This window comes from Cheilinus undulatus, linkage group 4, assembly GCF_018320785.1.
Source record: "Cheilinus undulatus linkage group 4, ASM1832078v1, whole genome shotgun sequence".
NCBI lineage: Eukaryota > Metazoa > Chordata > Actinopteri > Labriformes > Labridae > Cheilinus > Cheilinus undulatus.
The window spans coordinates 24660527-24679375 of record NC_054868.1 but is presented as its reverse complement, the minus strand read 5'-3'; the positions used below and the strand labels follow the sequence as shown (position 1 = coordinate 24679375).

The window sequence follows — 18849 nt, the reverse complement described above, 5'->3', positions numbered from 1 at the left end:
AATAATGTTTAAAGCCAACAACAAAAACGGACTTTAACGTAAAGTTGCTTTCAGAACAGTTTCTGTACTCTCAGGTATTTGGAATGCAGTTTACAAAACTATTAATAAAACGAATGCAAGAAATATCACAAAAAATCAAATACGAGAGAAAATTTTGAATGATTTATTAAAAAACACAGAGAAATAACATGTTTTTCTAGAATTCCTGTGTTCAAAATCACACGCAGATAAACGACATAGTTATACAGAGTAGGTTAAACAGCAAAAGTGAAGAACTGAGATGAGGTTAAAGAATGAGTTTAAATCTACTAATCTGTATACATCTAAATACTGTCTGTGGTTAAAGTGTCTTAGTTATTACCCTTAAATCCAAAATGATCTAATGTGAGATACAGAATTACCAAAAGAAATCTAAATTAACCAGAGTAAAAGAAAGATTCCCGTTGTGTCATACTTGGCAAAAGTCATTCAGAAGAAAAAAATCGTTTTCATTTAATTCTCTGTTCACCAGAAGTATATCTCTGTGGTAGTCTCTGACTTGTACATGTGCATTGTTAAGATAGATGAGACACTGATGCTCTACAATATACAAAAAAATCATTTTAGTTGCACAACCAAAAGGTCCACTCAAATGTTGTCAGCAGCAGAAATATATCTCAAGAGGAATTTCTTGATCTCAGAGACGTGAATCATCTCTTTGATGGTGGTGTCTCGGTTGCGTACTTGAAGGAGGCCACTCTCCAGCGTGTTCTCACTGACTACCACTGTGAAAAGCACTCCCATCTCATCATATCTAAAATAAAAACAAACAAACATAACAATACACATCGGTCCTCAATCAATGGAAGCACTGCTAGAGGGCTTTTGCTTGAATTACAAGGTAAAACTGCTGCTTACTTTGCATTCAGCTGCTCCATTGTTTTTGGCAGAGTTTCAAGATACCCGGGCCACACAGAGATCTTTGCCTCCATAAACTCCTGCAGCAGCCCTTCACAAACCTAAAATAAAAATAATCAAAGTCTCATTAATCTACCCAAGTCAGATTCTTTAAAGGCCTTACAGAACTTGCTCTCCTTCTTGAGAATATCTTTCAGGACTTTGCTAGGACATTTTCATTCACTCTAGCTGGTACTGTTATTGGTATACACCAACATGTTCTTTACAAGAATATGAAAGGTTGTTTTGATTTATTCATGCTTTTTGAATATCCATTACTCGTTGTTTTCTTTACCTGCCTCAGCTCCACAGTGGCTCCCCTGCCGATGTCCAAAGCCACTTTGACTGGAGCCAACACTGGATGCAACTTCAGAACCTGAAATCCAAAAAGAAACAAAGCACAGTGAAAGCCTCTCAGAGAATCCCACCACAAAGTGAGAAGATGAAAATAAACTATAGCTCTTCTGTAAGCTATTAATTTATTGTCACCTTTCTCTGCTGCAGCTTCTGCTTACTGTTTCCTTTCTTGATTTGCTGCATCGAGTTGAATAGAAAGGCCATCATTCCACGGTCCACGCTGGCGGTTACAGAGATGACGTGAGGAACTGACTTGCGGCCATCTTGGCACTGGAGGACAATGAACATTGCATGTGATTATTACTTTCAAGGAAACTTGTTTGTACAGTTGAATAATTGAAAGGAGCCCCTCAGTTACTTCTAGCATTCGTGATGCCTAGAGTCAAGTCAAAGGCAAAGAGTCAAGGAGCCATCATGCACAACAACAGAGGTCTAGATATGATACATCTAATATACGGCCATTATGAATCAACCTTGCACTTTCCACCCCCAGACGGCACTGAAAGTATCCATAAAAACGAGCCAGTGTTCACACTAAAGCAGCAGTCTGACCTGTAGTTTGGACCGATCTCCTTTGTGTGTCTGCAGAAGCTCAGTGTCTCCTCTGTTCCACAGCGTCTCTAGTGTCTCTTGCCCCCATGGGAAGCTGTAGATGATCCTCATGCCACGAGATGCTGCCTCCTCCAACTCAGCCTCAGGAACATCACTGCTACTGAAGTCTGATGGAGACAGGGCAAACTGGAAAGAACCGAGTTACTGATTAAATGGAGCTGAAATTATCTGGATGTATAAATTAATGAAAAATGCATTGTGCGACAGTTTTACTACATTCAACAAAACCCTAAAACTTCCTTCTGTCTCAATTTGAATTTAAAACATATACAAGAAATGCATTATTCAGTTAAACAGACTTTCATATCATGATCAGTGTCATGAGATTAGACTTTTTATACTGGACTTAGAGTTTTGATTTACTGAGAGAAATTAAAGCAATCTGGACAATGATTTTGTGTGTTTGTACTTGTACTTAGCAGTAACATTCTGCAAAACACCATAGTACATATAACGAAGTTGCTTTCCAAGCAAAATTAAGAATACATCTATTGAGAATAAATAATACATTTCCAAAATGTGAAATTATTGTAAATAATAAATGGCTGGGATCTGTTCAGCCTCAAAATTTTAACTTTTTATTCTCACTTTTAGGAGAAATCCTATCCCTTGAGACACTGGCCCTTATTCACCAGTATCTTCTTAAGATCTTAAATTTGTTGTAAGTTGTTAGAAAATATCTGAAAAATATATAAGTGGGTAATTATTTGCTCATAAACAGCTTCATTGCTGTTCTTGATTTGATGAAAACCATGTCCTTGAAAGCTGTAAGCTTTTGCATGTTTTTCTGATTAGCATTGGAAATGCTCCTTTAATGCACATTTAAAGGCATGAGACTGAAAGTCTGTGTGCACATGATGAACGTGCATGGTCACACAGGTAAAGTAGAGAGACATCAAAAGAGATGACTGTTCAAAGTAGATCAAAATTGGATGTAGTGCTGCTCTAAACTAAACCAAAACAGGCTGATTTATTGTCATGATATTTTGTAGCATCAGTAGTGGATACTACATATAAACTACACTACACTTACTGCTTCACCAGATCAGACTATGCTGTCATCAGAAATAATTCTTATATCTTAATAGTCAGGGAAAATTTACACAAGATGAAGTAGGGGGTTAAATTCTCACCTTCCTCCACCATTTTAGTCTCTGTCTTGTCCAGTGATCGAGCCACTGAGAGGAGGTACGAGCAGAGCAGAACCAAACTAGAGACGTTTGAGTGACTTCAACTGGACTGCAAGAAAGTGAATTTGTGTTTTAAAATGCCAAACATCACAGATTTGGTGTAACCTTTACCTCTATTTAGGTAACAACAGTCTGTTACATACCACAGTGATTCACTTGTCATTTTACCACAGAAATCTGAGGACCATTTGTCTTTTCACATGCAGCACATTTGCATGATCTTCATTTTATTTACGTATCTGTAACTAAGTAAGAAACCCAACATGTGTAATGGAGCTACTCAAAACAGCAATACTCTCCTCTGTAGTTTACCTTCACACTAACAAAGCTTTTCATTAGCAGTCATTTAGTGTAAATTGTCAGCAGAAGAGTGATGGGAAAAAGTAAAAAGACACCGATTAAGTCAACATACTTTTTGTCAGACATTACGAACTGTACTGCTGCTATCAGTGTAAATGAATTATGCTGTATTAATGCAACAAAACAATATTTTTCATTGTTTAAAATTCTCATCTGGAAAAGCTGCATTCAAGTACTGAACTTGTTCACAAGCATGTATCTACATAGAATGACAGAGAGGAGATGAAGCCTCACCAACCAGAGCCATCTGAGGTCTGAAAACACAGACCAGTCTGTGCCAGGCCGAAGGGCAGCTTCCTGTTCACCAGCTCCAATGAAGGGACAAACTGCTCCAAAGCACCTGAGAACAAATGAGACTTTTTTTGATTTTGCTTTATTTATTCAAAATGTATACAATAAAAATGATGTTAGTAACATGATTTTATGTTCTAAAGAAAATAACCAGTTATGATATGTGGTTATACACTAACTAGGTTTATTTAAAAACCTGGTTTTTCAACTACAATGCCTACTTTTATCCCACAGTAACAAAACTACAAGTTCTTGGCACCAAATGTTCGGTTATTTCTAGTTTTTAATGACATAAAAAGCAAGGGAACTCTAGCACACTGTTGGTGGGTCTCAGCTGGTGGGTTGGGACCCAAAAGCAGGTGGCAGGGCTGTTTTCAGAGGGTTGTGAATGGGTGTCTGGAAATAAAAATATGGTGGGAAAAAAATCTGTTAAGTATGGAAGCCCTAAACAGATGGCCAAATGTTTTAACAATAACGTGTCCATTTTAGCCGTTTACTCAACCACATTTTTCTTTGTATGTAGGTTAACACAAAGGTGATTTATTCATGATGTTCATATCTTAACGTCAATTTCTTAATCTCTTTTTTTAACATAGCTGTTTTGTCTTGGACTAAGATGCACAAATACACTCAAGAGTGTATTAGTATAAATTAGACAGCGGTCATTCTCTTTTAAAAAAACTTTTGGTTAAAAACATGACTTAAAGGCTGTATTTATTCTCTGTACTAATCCTGACAGTTTCTAAATTTTTTAAACTTAAAAAGTATCAAAAATAAATAAATAAATAAATAAAAAATTAAGTCACGGCATAGGAAGGATATTGCCCTTTCAAGTTTTGAATGCAATGCAGAAAAATTTAATCTGGGTTTGACTCAAACGAGACCAAGTCAAAAGTTTTGATGTTTTGAAGCCACCATGTGTCAAAAATAATCAAATTTCCATTATTTTAACAACCAATGATGTCAAAATGATAAAAGCCTGAGATAAAAACAGTAACAGCATGTTAGAGTATGCCTGCAATATTTGTTAATTGAAAACAAGACAGACAACAAATAAATATGGGGTGCCTCTGAGCTATAGATTTGTTGCCATTGTAACAACAGGTATTGATATTGTTTGATTTTTATTAGAATTGTAACAAAGTTTAAGATTCTGGTATGGCCACAGCCTTACTTCAGTTCTTTTCAAAGTAGGACTGCGATTACTTTTGTGCTAAGGATCTTGGTCTGACATTTCATCAAAATCATGAGTTCCTGCAGTAAAATAGTGACGTTTAAAAATAACATGATATATATATATATATATATATATATATATATATATATATATATATATATATATATATATATAAATGTGTGTGTGTGTGTGTGTGTGTGTGTGTAGCATTCTACCATGAAGAAAATTTGTTCTCACGGACGGAGATCTCTGAAGAACCATCTGTATCTTCTGGATGAGAATTTCTTGACTGAGTTCTTTTTCCAGCAGTATTTCTTGTAATTTTTGAGATTCAACAACCCGTAGGGGTGTCGGTCCATCTGCTTCTGTGTCTTTGCCGCAGCGCTGAGTCTCTATCCCAAACACCTGAACTGTGGTCCTGGTCACAGAGTGCCACCATCGCTCCAGCAGGTTTCTCCTCAGCGCCGTGCCCAGAGGCCCATACCTGCAGCTCACCCCGCGCTGGAACAGCTCCACGTTAGCATCACCAGGTGAGATGTAGTACCTGTCCGCACAGAGCCGCAGCAAAGTCCTGGCCTGATCTAAATCCTGACGCGATGATGTACTGCACTGCATTACAGTGAGCCGCACAGTCACACTGATCTGTGAGGCTTTCAGTGCCGATAGCCGCCTGAATAAGACGTGTCTGACGCAGCAAGTTAACATGACGAGAAACTTTAGATAAATGCCCTAAATATCACCGAAGACTGTCTGTCGTAGTACTGGATACAAGGATTTAAACCTGAAACGTTCTCACGGTCAAAACAGCCCAAGGAAAGACTTTTCCCCTTTGATATTGATACAGCATGCTTTTGTAGGCTTGCTGGTAGCGCCCGACGCTGCAAATGACAAATTAGAAACCTTAGAGTTCATCCGTAGGTATTTCATATCTCAAACCTCATTTTTCAGTGAACATGGATGAAGTTTGAAATTGGAAACCACATGTGATAAATAATCCGGAAATGGTATATGTATATCCGGGTAAGGGCGTTTGAGTCACGTGGTGCAATCGGCCTCAGTCGTAATACAGTTAACAATGCACGGCTGCATATGTACGCTTCCATACACACATATGCAGCACATCAAGCAGAAATAAAACCACACATAATTTGAATTATATTAATAATATAGTAAAATAACACTAGCCCGTTCCCCAAAGCTACACACAACTTCCATAAGTAGGATTTTTTTATGCGAGACTGAGACTTTTGAAAAAATAACATAACATAAACGGATATAACATAAACGGAATTGTTCATGGAAACATTTCCAAGATTAATGTTGTTCCGAAATAGAAACTAATACATATTTGCCGTTAGAAAAGAACATATGATCTAACAGTTTACCATTAGTCTGCAAAATGTATCCAGAAAAACCCAAATTATCATCATGAATACATTAATTTTAAAGTAGTATAGTTTACTATTAGTGAAAACAGGTAAAAACAGGTGTAGATTCCATCTTTAAATTCACTTAAATGTCTTATTTTGCATGTTGCATTGTGTTTTCACTGTCAGAACTAGGGTTTCTTTATGTATAGATGGTGCTTTAGAAACATAGCTGCTGTCTTCATTAAATTGAGGTTTTGTTAATAAATAGGGAAGTAAATGAAAATGTAAAGAAGGAAATTCATAAAATAGACATTCCCTAAAATATTCATCTCAATTTCAGCCTTTTCTACAGCTCTTGAAAAAATATGCACTCAGCAACATTTGGGCCATAATTAGTTGGCATAATTTTTGTGCAGTAGTGTTCATTCTGGGCTGGAATGACTTTTGCAGGATGGTATGCCATTTAAATGTGTCGCTGATTTTATTGATCCTCTCTGCCTACAAGCATACTTACTTAGTAAAACGTAATATACCATAATGTAGAAAATAATTTCTGATACTGTGTTTATATGTGTTGCTTAAAGGCATAAAAATAGCTGTGATAATATACAAAGGACAAGACACAGAGTTCCCATTTTCTTCCTTTTATTTAAAAGGGCCAACAGGCACCCTTTTAATATGAGCTCCATAACATCACTTTAACATACCACAAACTGAAAACACTGCATTACCTAGTAAAAATAAATTACTGAGGAATGTAACAAAAAAACGATCAAGGAAAAGTGCAGCAATCAAAGTTGCACAATAGGAGACGTGTCTATGACTCCATTTAATGCTCTGGGTGTACTGAGTATTTCCAACCCTGCTGTAAGCAAAACAAAGATACACAGTACAAAGGATAATAATAATAATAATAATAATAATGATAAGAATAATGTAAGATTCAAGTCTAAACAAAAATCATGTTGGTTCCATATATTGTGCGTATATCAAATCTACTGTGGGAAGGGTGGTGGCATGGGGTAGGGCACCATTGGTGGAGGGGGTGGTGGCTGTTGGCCCTGTGGTGGCGGCTGTGAGTTGAACGGGAATGGAGGGTGGTTCATGCCATTCTGAGCAGCCCTCTGCATGGCCCCGAACTGAGGGGGCCCCTGGAAGCTTTGGTTACCAAAGGCACTCACCTGGTTAGGTGGAGCACCGAAATTACCCTGTCCATTGCTGTTGTTATAATTGTTGCTGCCATAGCTACCACTAGAGTTGCCACTGTTACCCCCATAGTTGCCACCGTTTTGGGCTTTATTGCCACCAAAGGCACTTTTGGGCCCACCGCCAAACCCTCTATCATTGTCCCTATCCCTGTAGCTACTACCACCAAAGCCGCTCCTCCCACCCCCAGAATACCTATCCCGACGGTCGTCCTTGTAGCCACCTCTTCCCCCCCGTCCACGACCTGGATGACAGAAAGACAAGAGAAGGGAAACAAAAGGGGAGGATGGGTTCAGATAAGTGATGGTAAGCAAACACTGTGGCACTGCATGGTGAGTTAGTTTTGTTTTTAGTTATGCAAGTGTTGGAACAATTCAATTTATTTTCAATGTTAATAATGTTACAAATAATCTGGAATCAATGTGCTTTTAAGTTCATGAAAGATGAATGACATCATTCAACAAATGTATCTAGAAGATCAGAATGTAAAAACACAAAGTAGCAAACATAAATAGGAAATGAAAAGGATAAGTCAAGCCTAGGAATTAATTTTCATATCAGCTGCACCACTGGTTCCAAACTGAGGGTCCAGGCTATCCGAAGGGTGAGGCATGTCTGCTTTGAGCTTGTCAAACTAAGACTTGGATTTAATTCTAATATTTCATGAATGGCTAATGCAAAGGTCTTTTGGTAAGAATGTGTGCATTCTATTCAGTTAGGATTTTATCAATGAAAACTATTCAAATCAGTGTTCAGTTTTGACAGCAGTGTATCTTTCTTTTGAACTGTGTGAATCATTTTCTTCAATACAAGTAGGGGAGTAGAATTTTGCAAATAAGAAGTTAGAAACCACAGTATCACATTGTTATATGCATCTTCCTTGAACTCATGCTTTTCCATGTAAAGAAACACAGATTTTACCTCCTCTGTCCTCTGCCATTTGGATCAGTTTGGGGTTAATGGCCTGGTTGGCCTCGCGGAGCACAGAGATCAGGTCGCTGGCTTGTTTCATGTTGTTGGGGGTGAAGAAGGTGTAGGCTGTGCCCGTTTTTTGACTGCGGGCTGTGCGTCCAATGCGATGGATATAATCCTCGGAGGAGTTAGGGTAGTCATAATTGATGACAAATTTCACATCCTCCACATCTGTGAAAGTGTTGCAGTGTGGCAAAACAAAACATGGAGGCCACACAGGATTTTGCACACCACAACAGCCAGATCAAAGGATAAAGTTAGCAGCTGTGATGGCTTGGGGAAGGAAAAGGTCATTAGGCTGTGGAGGGAAATGTGTTAAGGCAACAGAAGATTGTGAATACATCTACTCCATGGGAATACTACTGTGGGAAGAGAGAAACGATGCACACTCCAATTGCTTACCATAATCAAAATGATCCTAAAGACCTTCACTCTCCCTTTTGTTAACCAAGGGAGAAAAAAATGGACTTAAGGCTTACCATAAAGGAGTATGCATTCACTAGTCCTTTCCCAATGCAGCGAAATCCCTCACAAATTGTCAAGTGACATCCAGGAGCTTCTACGCAGTTGGGCCACGATATGCACTGGGGCCTCCTCATGTGCCAATAAAGGACCAATCTGTGGTACTTTTTGTACGTCTGTTTTTCCCAGTACACTCTCAAAAGAGGCTTGATATTAAAAGGCCGCACTGCACGTCTTGCCAAGACAAAATAGACCAAGTACTAATTTGAACAGGGGCCCTGTTCAAAGAAAAAAATAAAAAATGAAAAAAGGCCCAAGCATCGATCCCTGTGGGACCCCTCACCGAGCACAGAACAATTCCCCCCTCCCACTTCATCAGTCTCATCAAGGCAAGATTCTTCAAGAAGCCAGTGTTCACTTGAGAAAATGTCTCTCGTTGGCAGGTCTCGACATGACTTTAAAACGCAGGCGAGGGAGGAACTTTGGTTTGAGCTGTCTCATTCTCTTCTCTCACTAGATGTTCCCACTACCCCCTAAACACATGTGCCAGGTCTCATCAATTTTCAGAGACAAATAAAAGATTTCAAACTGCTCTCTCCATTTCAAGGAATCCAGCACTTTGACGGGAAAGGAAAAAAACTGAAAGCTTTGACAGGCTCACAAGCACCCATGCTATGTGATTAGAGCTCCAAAAGGTAAGAATTGTTCCAAATCTCAAACAAGTGACTTGCAATACAGCGCTCTGTAACACAACAGCATGCAGGCAAAAGTCACAACATCAAGCATTTTTTTTTTTTTTTTTTTTTGTCTACGTTTGAGTTGGACACAGCTGGATGGCGTTTGTCAGGTGAAATCCATGGACAGAGAACAGATGTGTGTGTATTTCAATAACATATCAGAGACAAAGGCTTAGCCACACAGCCTTTTGAAGATCACTGGCACACAAGAGCTTTCACCTCTCTAGGCCCACTGGGTGGCAAGCCAGTTGAGCATTTCCAATATGTCATCCTTCTCCCTCTCGAGGCCTGGGACTGTCATGCCTAGCGCCTGCCACAAAGACTCCACCTTAAGGTGAGAAAAACTCAGAGAATGCATAGAAAAGTTAAAGAAAGCAAAACCACTTTCTTTAAAATGAGCGTAACACTGATAACAAAGGTGTGCTACTCCAAATCACACTGACCTAAGCCACGGGAGGCCACATCTGTCGCGATGAGGATCGGTGCTTTGCCATACCTGAACTCTGAGGAGAGAAGGACAGAATTTAATTCAGCAACAGAGCAATCTTAATATTCTTGATTTGAACTCGTCTTGTATTCTGTCTCACCATTAAGGACCCAGTCCCTCTCCTGCTGGCTCTTGTCTCCATGGATTCCCATTGCTGGCCAACTGTGATAGAAATTAAACATTAAACAAAAGGCCCAATATCAGGTAGCTGCAATGAAAAGTAACAGCTTGACAAAACCTTTTCCATCATCTTTTAGGCAGAGATCCTTACCCATCTCTTCTCATCCTCCTAGTAAGCTCATCACACCGCCTTTTGGTCTCCACGAAAATGATGGTTTTGTTTTCTTTTTCGCTCATTATCTCCTCCAGCAAACGGATCAATCTGTCAGCAGTGACAAAACATGAATAACTGATTATTGATAATTGAGTATTATTGTTTAAGATTTTGAATATGATAGAATAAGCAAATTAGCATTTCCAACAGGCTAAAATGTTTGATGTAATTCTTTATGTTGAGAAACTTTCTCTTATGTTTATTTTACAATAATTCATTATAACTGGATGACACTTTGACATGAGAATCATTTTCTCACTTGTCTTCCTTCTCCATGTCATTGCAAACATCGACGATCTGCAGGATGTTGTGGTTGGCACTAAGCTGCAGTGCACCAATGTTGATCTGGACGTAATCCTTCAGGAAGTCTTCAGCCAGCTGGCGAACTTCCTTAGGCCAGGTGGCACTCCACATCAGGGTCTGACGGTCTGGCTGGTAAAGGCAGAGAAAGAGGATTTAGATATACTTGAAAAAATATTATGCCAAAATGCGTTGCATAAACTGCACTTTTATATCTACATTTTTAATCTAAGAAGTTGGCTGCAACTAATATACCATAGCCTAACCCTATAACAGTACAAAGTGTGGAGACACGAAAGGTCATAACTGCAAGTGTGTAGCTGCTTTTGTCACACACTGCATAAGACCAAAATTGACTGAAATTACTCTTCATACATGGTGTATTGCAATTGGCTGCTTCACTGCTCAGAAAACAATAACACAGACTAGACAGACACTGATTATTAACTGCTTTTCTTTCTTGTAAGTTCTAAATCATGCATTAATGAAAATAGGAAGCATACCGCCAGTGTTACCATTACTGCTGAGTGCAAGTTTGACAAAAAACACAGAGGATGCTTGAATTTCTTCTTATAAATCCAGCAGCATGGCTGTGTTCATTATTTTACTGAGACAATTTACTATCAGTGTCAAGAATTACAGTTATCACCTCTCAAATTATATTTAATAAGACAACTTACCCGAATTTGTTCCACTATCTTGCGGATCTGAGGTTCAAAGCCCATGTCCAGCATGCGGTCAGCTTCATCCAGCACCAGATAGGTACAACGACGCAAATTGGTCTTGCCACACTCCAAGAAGTCAATGAGACGACCCGGGGTTGCAATGCAAATCTCAACACCTACAAAGAAAACCATAATTAAAAAATTACAAAAATGTATCATTAAAATAAATTCATAAAAGCAGAGAATAGTCAAATAAATTGAGTAAAATTAATTGAGAGCAAAATAGTAGGCATACCCCTCTCAAGGTCCCTTATTTGGGGTCCTTTGGGTGCACCACCGTAGATGCAGGTACTCTTGAGACGGGAGACCCTCCCATATTCAGCAGCCACTTGTTGCACCTGCTGAGCCAGCTCCCGGGTTGGTGCCAGCACCAAGCACTAAAGACAGAATCATGCATTTGTTTATTTTCAAATAATCTCCATACTGCATCCTTCACATGAAATACATTGTGCAATGGGGTTGGAATCACATAGTACCTCACGATATGATACATAGTCCATGATACTGATATTATTGCGATACTGCCATAATCAATATATTGCAAGAAAATTGTATATGATACATCACAAAAGACGTCTAACTAGAGCATAAAAATAGCTGTAAAACGGTCAACTGCAGGATTTCTCAATTTATTCACTGCAATTTAGTGTCAGTTTCACAGAATTTGGCACAGACTGAGCTGAAACATTGATTATCAAGTCTTAGCACATACATACTGTATACACACACACACACACACACACACACACACACACATATATATATATAAACTACTATATGATTTTAAGGTCTTATGGAATTTAAAAAAACAGAATTAAACTATTTAAAACAATATGTAGTCCTGCATCATCTAGAATTTTAACTTTCTTTGTGCAATCTGAAGAAGAGGACTTTCCCCATTTTCTGCACTGAATTAAAATGCTGTCAGGTTTTTATATATAGAAAAGGGTAATAAATCAATATAGAGTAAAGTAATCCAATCTTTAATATGTCATGTTTTAACAATTTTTTTGTTGTTATGTAACAACAAGGTGCTTGTGGAGAGAGACTATGAGACAAGCTGATCCGCAAGTCCAGCTTTAAAGTCTGACGTGGGCTTTTCCACTACATGGCGCAGCTCGGCCCTACTTGGCTTCACTCGGCAAAGCAGCCCAGCGCGGCAGGGGATTTGCTTTTCCGACACAAACAAGCTACCTGTTTGAGGGTGTGTATTGAGTTGATGACGCAGTGCTTTGCCCCTCCTTGATCTCTCTACACTGTCTGATCGGATTGACTATACATCGTTTTAAAGCAAAAATCAAACTGTACACTGACAGCGCTGCATGCCGCTCTTTTCACATTCTCTCTCTTTTTCAACGATCAATAAACAAACAATAATTCACACTTGTCATCAAAAGGAGAGAACTTTCCTGCATTTAAGTTAAGGAACAGTCTTCTGATTACCGATTTGTGGGTCTCTAAAGAGCAGAAAATGACACAATCATATTTTTGGATTGGACAGTGAGAGCAACATGCTTTACTCGTGCCAGTTAATAAATTAAATGGGCTAAATGTTTCAAACATCTCCAGCATTTTATTTTTAACAAGTCTAGAATTTGTCTATAAGAAGGGGAAAGGGTCAAACTTTTGTTTTTAGAAGGTGCAGAAAAGTCCTTCCTGATTTCACTCATCAGTGTTACAAATAAAAAGAAATCAATATATCCTGGAATCTTAACTATACAGTTAAAGAATGAATCATTGCCATCAAATTAGGCTTCACAAAACCTCAATTTACATTTAGTTGCACTTACAATTGGTCCATCTCCATGTTCCAAGAATGGCTGATGCTGGATGTGCACAATAGCAGGCAAAAGGTACTGAACAAAGGAAAAAGAAAGAACAGAGGTTGAAGTGATTTAACTTCCTGATAAAAATCAGACAGAGTGCATGTATACTAGTTGCCAGATAGTTTCCAACTTCAACGACATGTTCAGGAAATCTTATTATGCAACTGTTAACGTTGACCATGAGACATGATGAGACATCATTAAAAAGCTTAATCAAGCTGGTCTATTTGAGATTATGAAAGTTTCCTTAAAAATGATGGTATGAGAATACTTCACTTACTGCAAGGGTTTTCCCAGACCCAGTTTGAGCAATGCCAACCATGTCTTTGCCACTTAGGGCAACAGGCCACCCCTGAGACTGAATGGGAGTTGGTTCAGTCCAATTTTGTTTGCTTATGATGTCCATGACATAGCCTGTAGCAATATGATAAACAAGTTACATTGTTGAACATTGTTTTACACACATGTAAGCAAGGTCAACAACTGTTCAGGGCTATATATGTTAAAGCAACATTTTCTACTCACTTGGAAATGCAGCTTCATGGAATTTTATTATTGGTTTGGGGCAATCCCTGCCTTTAACAGTAACCTCTTTGCTTCTCCGGTACTGTTCAATCTCTTGCTGTAATTAAAGAACAATTCAAAAAGAACACTGTCAGCAACTAAAAAAGACATCACCTGAATCAGCACAACAATCTATTTACTGTGAGGGTTACAGCTGTTTTAGGCATTTCTATAGATAAAGCCACAAGGAGGTCTTACAAGTGGTCTTCGGGAGGTATCAGGATGTTCCTGGTAGAAGTTCTTCTGAAACTTTGGAAGTTCATCGAGGTTCCAGTGTTTCTTTCGCAGTCTCTCTCCAGGGTTGCCAAATTTTCCAGGAGGAGGTCCACCCCTATTGCCTCCTCCACCACCGCCAAAACGAGGGGGTCCTCCACCATACCTGATGTAAAGAGGAGGAAACATATTAATTCCTCTTCTTGAATTAATCACTTCTGAATCAAAAAATGTCATGGTGCAAGCTTCTTATTTTTAATGCTGTTCTACTTTTCTTAGTCTCTTTTCATCCTCTTTAAGAGTTCCCTGCCTTTCTGCAGTAGATCAGACAGCTGACTAAATTCTAGGGCTGAAAGCTTCCATTCGATTGGTCAGGTGATTGGTTGAAAAGCTTCTGTCTAGCCAAGATTACCGTGGTCAGTGAGTGATCATGATCTGAGGTTATTTTGTAGGCTGTATAAGTTTAAAGAGTTACTGCGCCGGGATCAGGGAGATCATCTGATCAAAGGCAGGTGCGCGCTGATCGACTCTCAGTAATTTTTTTGTAGTGCGACGTCATGAGCCTAAAAATATATTAATGCTTCAAAAGGCTTGTTATGTTCATTTTAGGATCAATTAGAGTACCAAACAGGTGCAGTAAGGAACCTGTATGGATTAAACTGGTCCCCAACAAGGTGATATTTTTAATTTTTTAAAATGTATTTATTTATTTATTTAATGTTTATTTGTATAGGGACAAGTATGAAGCAAGTAAATCGTTGCCACACACTACAGCATTTGTAGCCTGAGCTAATTTGTAATGCCCGTCCCTTTTATTTATTTTTTTTACCTGAACGACCAATTGATTGGTTGGTGCCTGGGTGCAATTTTGGTCAACCAAGTTTTTCTTTGGTTGACTACAGCCTTACTAAATTCAAGACTATTACTTGGATTTTCGGAAATATATATATATTTTCTTTATTCAAGTTAATTTTTTTTCAGTATTTTACAATGTTACAAAATGATTTAGCAGACGCTTTTATCCAAAGTGACTTACATCTAGGGTTGGGTGTTCCCAGCGTAAAGGACCCTGCCCAAGGGCCCATATTGAACTCTAGTGCTCTGACTGGGACTTGAACTCCCAGTCTCCCATACCATGGTCAACACTATAAACCACTGAGCTATCCAGCCATCAACATTTTGCAGACATGTTTAGAAATTTTTAAAGATGAGGCATATTTATGTTTCAATAAACAAATAGTTTTTGAAACTTTTTTCATACATTCACCAACCAAAATAGCTAATCAACCAATCATACTGCAGCAACTCAATGCATTTAGGCATGTAGGCGTGGTCAAAGCAACGTGCTGACGTCATGCACAACCATCTCAAGGGATTACAGAGAATGGTCCAAAAAAGGGAAAATATATACAGTGAGGGTCAGTTGTCTGGATGAAGATGTCTTGTTAATGTCAGAGGAGAATGAGCAGACTAGTTTGAGATTACAAAAAGGCAACAGTAACTCAAATAACAACTAGTTAAAACCAAGGTATGCAGAATACCATCTCTGAACATGCAACATGTCAAACCTTGAAGCAGATGGGCTACAGCAGGAGAAGCCCACACAAGGTGCCACTCCTGTCAGCTAAGAACAGGAAACTTAGACTACAATTCACACAAGCTCACCAAAAATGGACAATAAAAGTTAGAAAAACGTTGCCTGGTCTGATGGGTTTTGATTTCAGCTGCAACGTTCAGATAGTTAGGTCAGAATTTAGAGTAACTAACGTGAAATCATAGTCAATCCTGCATTGTATCAACGGTTCAGGCTGGTGGTGGTTGTGTAACGGTGTAAAGAATATTTTCATGGCACACATTGGGCCCCTTGGTACCAATTGAGCATCATTGCTGACCATGTCCACAGCGTACATATCTTCTGATGGCTACTTCCAGCAGGATAATGCACCATGCCACAAAGCTCAGATCATCTCAAACTGGTTTCGTGAACATGACAGTGAGTCCACTGTCCTCAACGGCCTCCATAGTCACCAGATCTCAATTTCAATAAAGCAGCTTCGGGATGTGGTGGAATGGGAGATTAACATCATAGATGTGCAGATGACAAATCTGCAACAAATGTATGATGCTATCATGTCAATATGGACCGAACTCTCTGAGGGATGTTTCAAACGCCTAGTTGAAACATGCCATGAAGAATTAAGGCATTTCTGGAGGAAAAATGAGGGCCCAACCCAGTACTAGCAAGGTGTACCTAATAAAGTGGCCGGTGCGTGTATCATGTTCTCTCAGAGGAGGCCCACCCTTCCACACTGTGAACACCCCTGATTTAGACCTTTCCTGTTGGGTTTCTTTTCCCAAAAACTTTATTTGACACAGCCTATGTAAAATAATTGTCTCTCTTTTTTGTAACCGAAAAAAACTTGTCCAATTATTTTTCAGTTGCTGTCGTCTGACACCACACAACACCACATTTATTAATTATGTAAAGGGAGAAGAGACCTCAGGTTCAATGACATTGATGTTAATAATAAACTCTTTTGTTGTATGATGTTTGCATGTGTACATGTTCCCCATTGATTTTTTTTTTCATGTCAGCCCTTTGATATAAGACTGATGTATCCTTACAATAATCTAATAGAAAACCGGGTTTTAAAGAGACATTCAAGGTGGGACTAATATTGGAAAGTCAATCGTTAAAAAATTTGCTTCTGCGACAAAAATCCTAGTGCCAGATGTTGATCTGCAGGAGCAGACAGCACTGCGTCACGCGGCTGATAACAAGCAGAACCGTGGAAACTGCCCAGCTACAGACGCACTGCTGCCGGTAGCTGCCATTTTGCCTCTCATTGTCACGAGATGGCAAATGAGAAAACTGTTTTATTTAAATGCCGGGATGTTTTTCTGCTCTGAAATAGCAGTTTCCCAATTATTTAAAAATGAACACAGCTACATTAACAACTATAGGCCAGGTAAACTAGAATACAGCGGTAACGGCATCGACATCGTTGCCATGTCAGCACTGATGTTAGCATCCGGATGCTAATCTGTTCATCTTGGCTAACGCGAGAAGAAAGCCGGAGCTGTCACTGGACTCACCCTCTGTCTCTGCCACGATCTCTGTCTGAAAATCCAGGCATGGTGTAGCGTGGCACCAACAAACTTATTCCCGAACCTCTTAACCGGTTAACAAAACAGAGGGCTGGTTTTAGGATTAAACTCAGAGACGGAAAAACAAAAAGAAAATGCCGGCAGACAAGAGTCTATCTGAAGAGACGGATGTGAGGTCACACAAGGCGGATAACATTGTATCCATGCGCGACAATCACCATCAACCCGGTGGCACTATTTTATTTCGCACACCCTACCTCGTTACAGAAGACGGAGCAATGAAATCTATTTTCACCATTCAGTGTTTTTGCAGACGTTTTTGATGGTATTTAAATGAAAGATTCTATATATCTGGTCACTTCAGGTCACATAAAAGTAGGACTGTGTGACCCAATTTCTTTGTTGTGTTCAAATTTTTATTTTTCAAGATAAGCAAGACACACCTAGTACAGGAAGATATGGACAATTAAATATATACCAGTTGAACAGGTAAAATATACAAGTACAGAATAGCATGCAGGTACATCTCAGTAAATCAGAATATCATGGCAAAGTTAATTTATTTCACCAGTTCTATTTAAACAAGTGAAACTTATTATATAGATTCATTACATACAGTCTGAAATATTTTAAAAGCTTATTTCTTTTAATTGTTATAATTTTTGGCTTACAGGAAATAAAAACCCACAAATCAGTACCTCAAAAATGAGAAAATAACTTAAGACAAAAAAAGGGGATTTTTGATATGGAAATGCTAGCCTTCTCAAAAATATGTTCATTTATATGCACTCAATACTGGAGCTCCTTTTACATGAATTCCTACATCAGTGGAGTGTGTCATGGAGGCAATCAGCCTGTGGTACTGCTGAGGTGTTATGGAAGCCCAGGTTGCTTTGATAGAGGCCTTCAGCTATATTAACTTTCAACTGAAAAGAGAAGTTGGTCCACTGAGCAACAGTCCAGTTCCTTATCTCCTTAGCTCAGGAAAGATGCCTCTGACGTTGTCTTTGGCTCAGGAGCGTTTTGAACCAGGGAGCTAAATTCCATTCCAAAGTCTCAGTCCACTACTTGTGAAGTTCTTTCAAATTCTTGAATGACTTTTGCTAGACAGTCCTCTAAAGGCTGCAGTTATCCCTATTGCATGTGCATCTTTTTTCTACCATGTTACCCAACTTTCTTTCTGGATACAGCACTCTGAGAACAGCCAGCATCTTTAGCAACAATCTTTTGTGGCTTACCCTCCTTGTTGAGGCTGTCAACGACTGTCTTCTGGACAACTGTCAAGTCAGCAGTCTTCCCCAAGACTGTATAGCCACCTTGCAGGTGTTTCGAGTTAATCAGCAGCTAATTAGAATGTGACAATTAGTTTACAATATTGAACGTTTTCACTAAATGAATGTTTTAAATACTATGTTTTGTGTTTTTATTAACTGTGCCATGATCATTACATTTAAAAGAAACACTTGAATAATTAAATAATAATATGTAAAGCAGAGATTTCCCCTGCTTTGTATCCCCTAAACACCTCCCCCTGCCCAACAGACAACCTGAAAATTTGCTGTTGTGAGGGGAAAGTGTGAACCAGCAAGTCAGGAAATTTTCTTTGTCAGTTACTTGAAATT

The 18849-nt window shown here is 38.9% G+C and overlaps 2 protein-coding genes across 2 annotated transcripts; both read right to left on the bottom strand.

The window, feature by feature from the left end:
* Nucleotides 1-149: 149 nt before the first annotated feature.
* Nucleotides 150-5926, bottom strand: polg2 (polymerase (DNA directed), gamma 2, accessory subunit). Its single transcript, XM_041784173.1, has 8 exons — nt 5139-5926; nt 3690-3795; nt 3039-3144; nt 1846-2031; nt 1426-1563; nt 1232-1312; nt 898-998; nt 150-793 (listed from the first exon to the last, which is right to left on the bottom strand). Exons 1-8 carry the CDS (start codon nt 5626-5628, stop codon nt 628-630), a joined length of 1374 nt encoding a protein of 457 aa, XP_041640107.1. The 5' UTR covers nt 5629-5926; the 3' UTR covers nt 150-627.
* Nucleotides 5927-6921: 995 nt separating this feature from the next.
* On the bottom strand, nt 6922-17409 carry LOC121508372 (probable ATP-dependent RNA helicase DDX5). Its single transcript, XM_041785172.1, has 13 exons — nt 17216-17409; nt 14105-14285; nt 13868-13964; nt 13623-13756; nt 13307-13372; nt 11752-11893; nt 11472-11632; nt 10751-10923; nt 10429-10539; nt 10258-10319; nt 10114-10173; nt 8421-8642; nt 6922-7743 (listed from the first exon to the last, which is right to left on the bottom strand). The coding sequence occupies exons 1-13, from the start codon at nt 17254-17256 to the stop codon at nt 7289-7291; spliced, it is 1905 nt and encodes a 634-aa protein (XP_041641106.1). The 5' UTR covers nt 17257-17409; the 3' UTR covers nt 6922-7288.
* Between the last annotated feature and the right edge of the window lie 1440 nt (nt 17410-18849).

Coding starts and splice junctions, on each gene's coding strand:
- polg2 (XM_041784173.1), bottom strand. CDS start 5,628: ATGTTAACTTGCTGCGTCAGACACGTCTTATTCAGGCGGCTATCGGCA. Junction 1,564..1,845: donor GAGATCGGTCCAAACTACAG/GTCAGACTGCTG, acceptor ATTGTCCTCCAG/TGCCAAGATGGCCGCAAGTC. Junction 999..1,231: donor CCACTGTGGAGCTGAGGCAG/GTAAAGAAAACA, acceptor TTTTTATTTTAG/GTTTGTGAAGGGCTGCTGCA.
- LOC121508372 (XM_041785172.1), bottom strand. CDS start 17,256: ATGCCTGGATTTTCAGACAGAGATCGTGGCAGAGACAGAGG. Junction 14,286..17,215: donor GATCGTGGCAGAGACAGAGG/GTGAGTCCAGTG, acceptor TCTTTACATCAG/GTATGGTGGAGGACCCCCTC. Junction 10,924..11,471: donor AGATAGTGGAACAAATTCGG/GTAAGTTGTCTT, acceptor TGCCTTTACCAG/CCAGACCGTCAGACCCTGAT.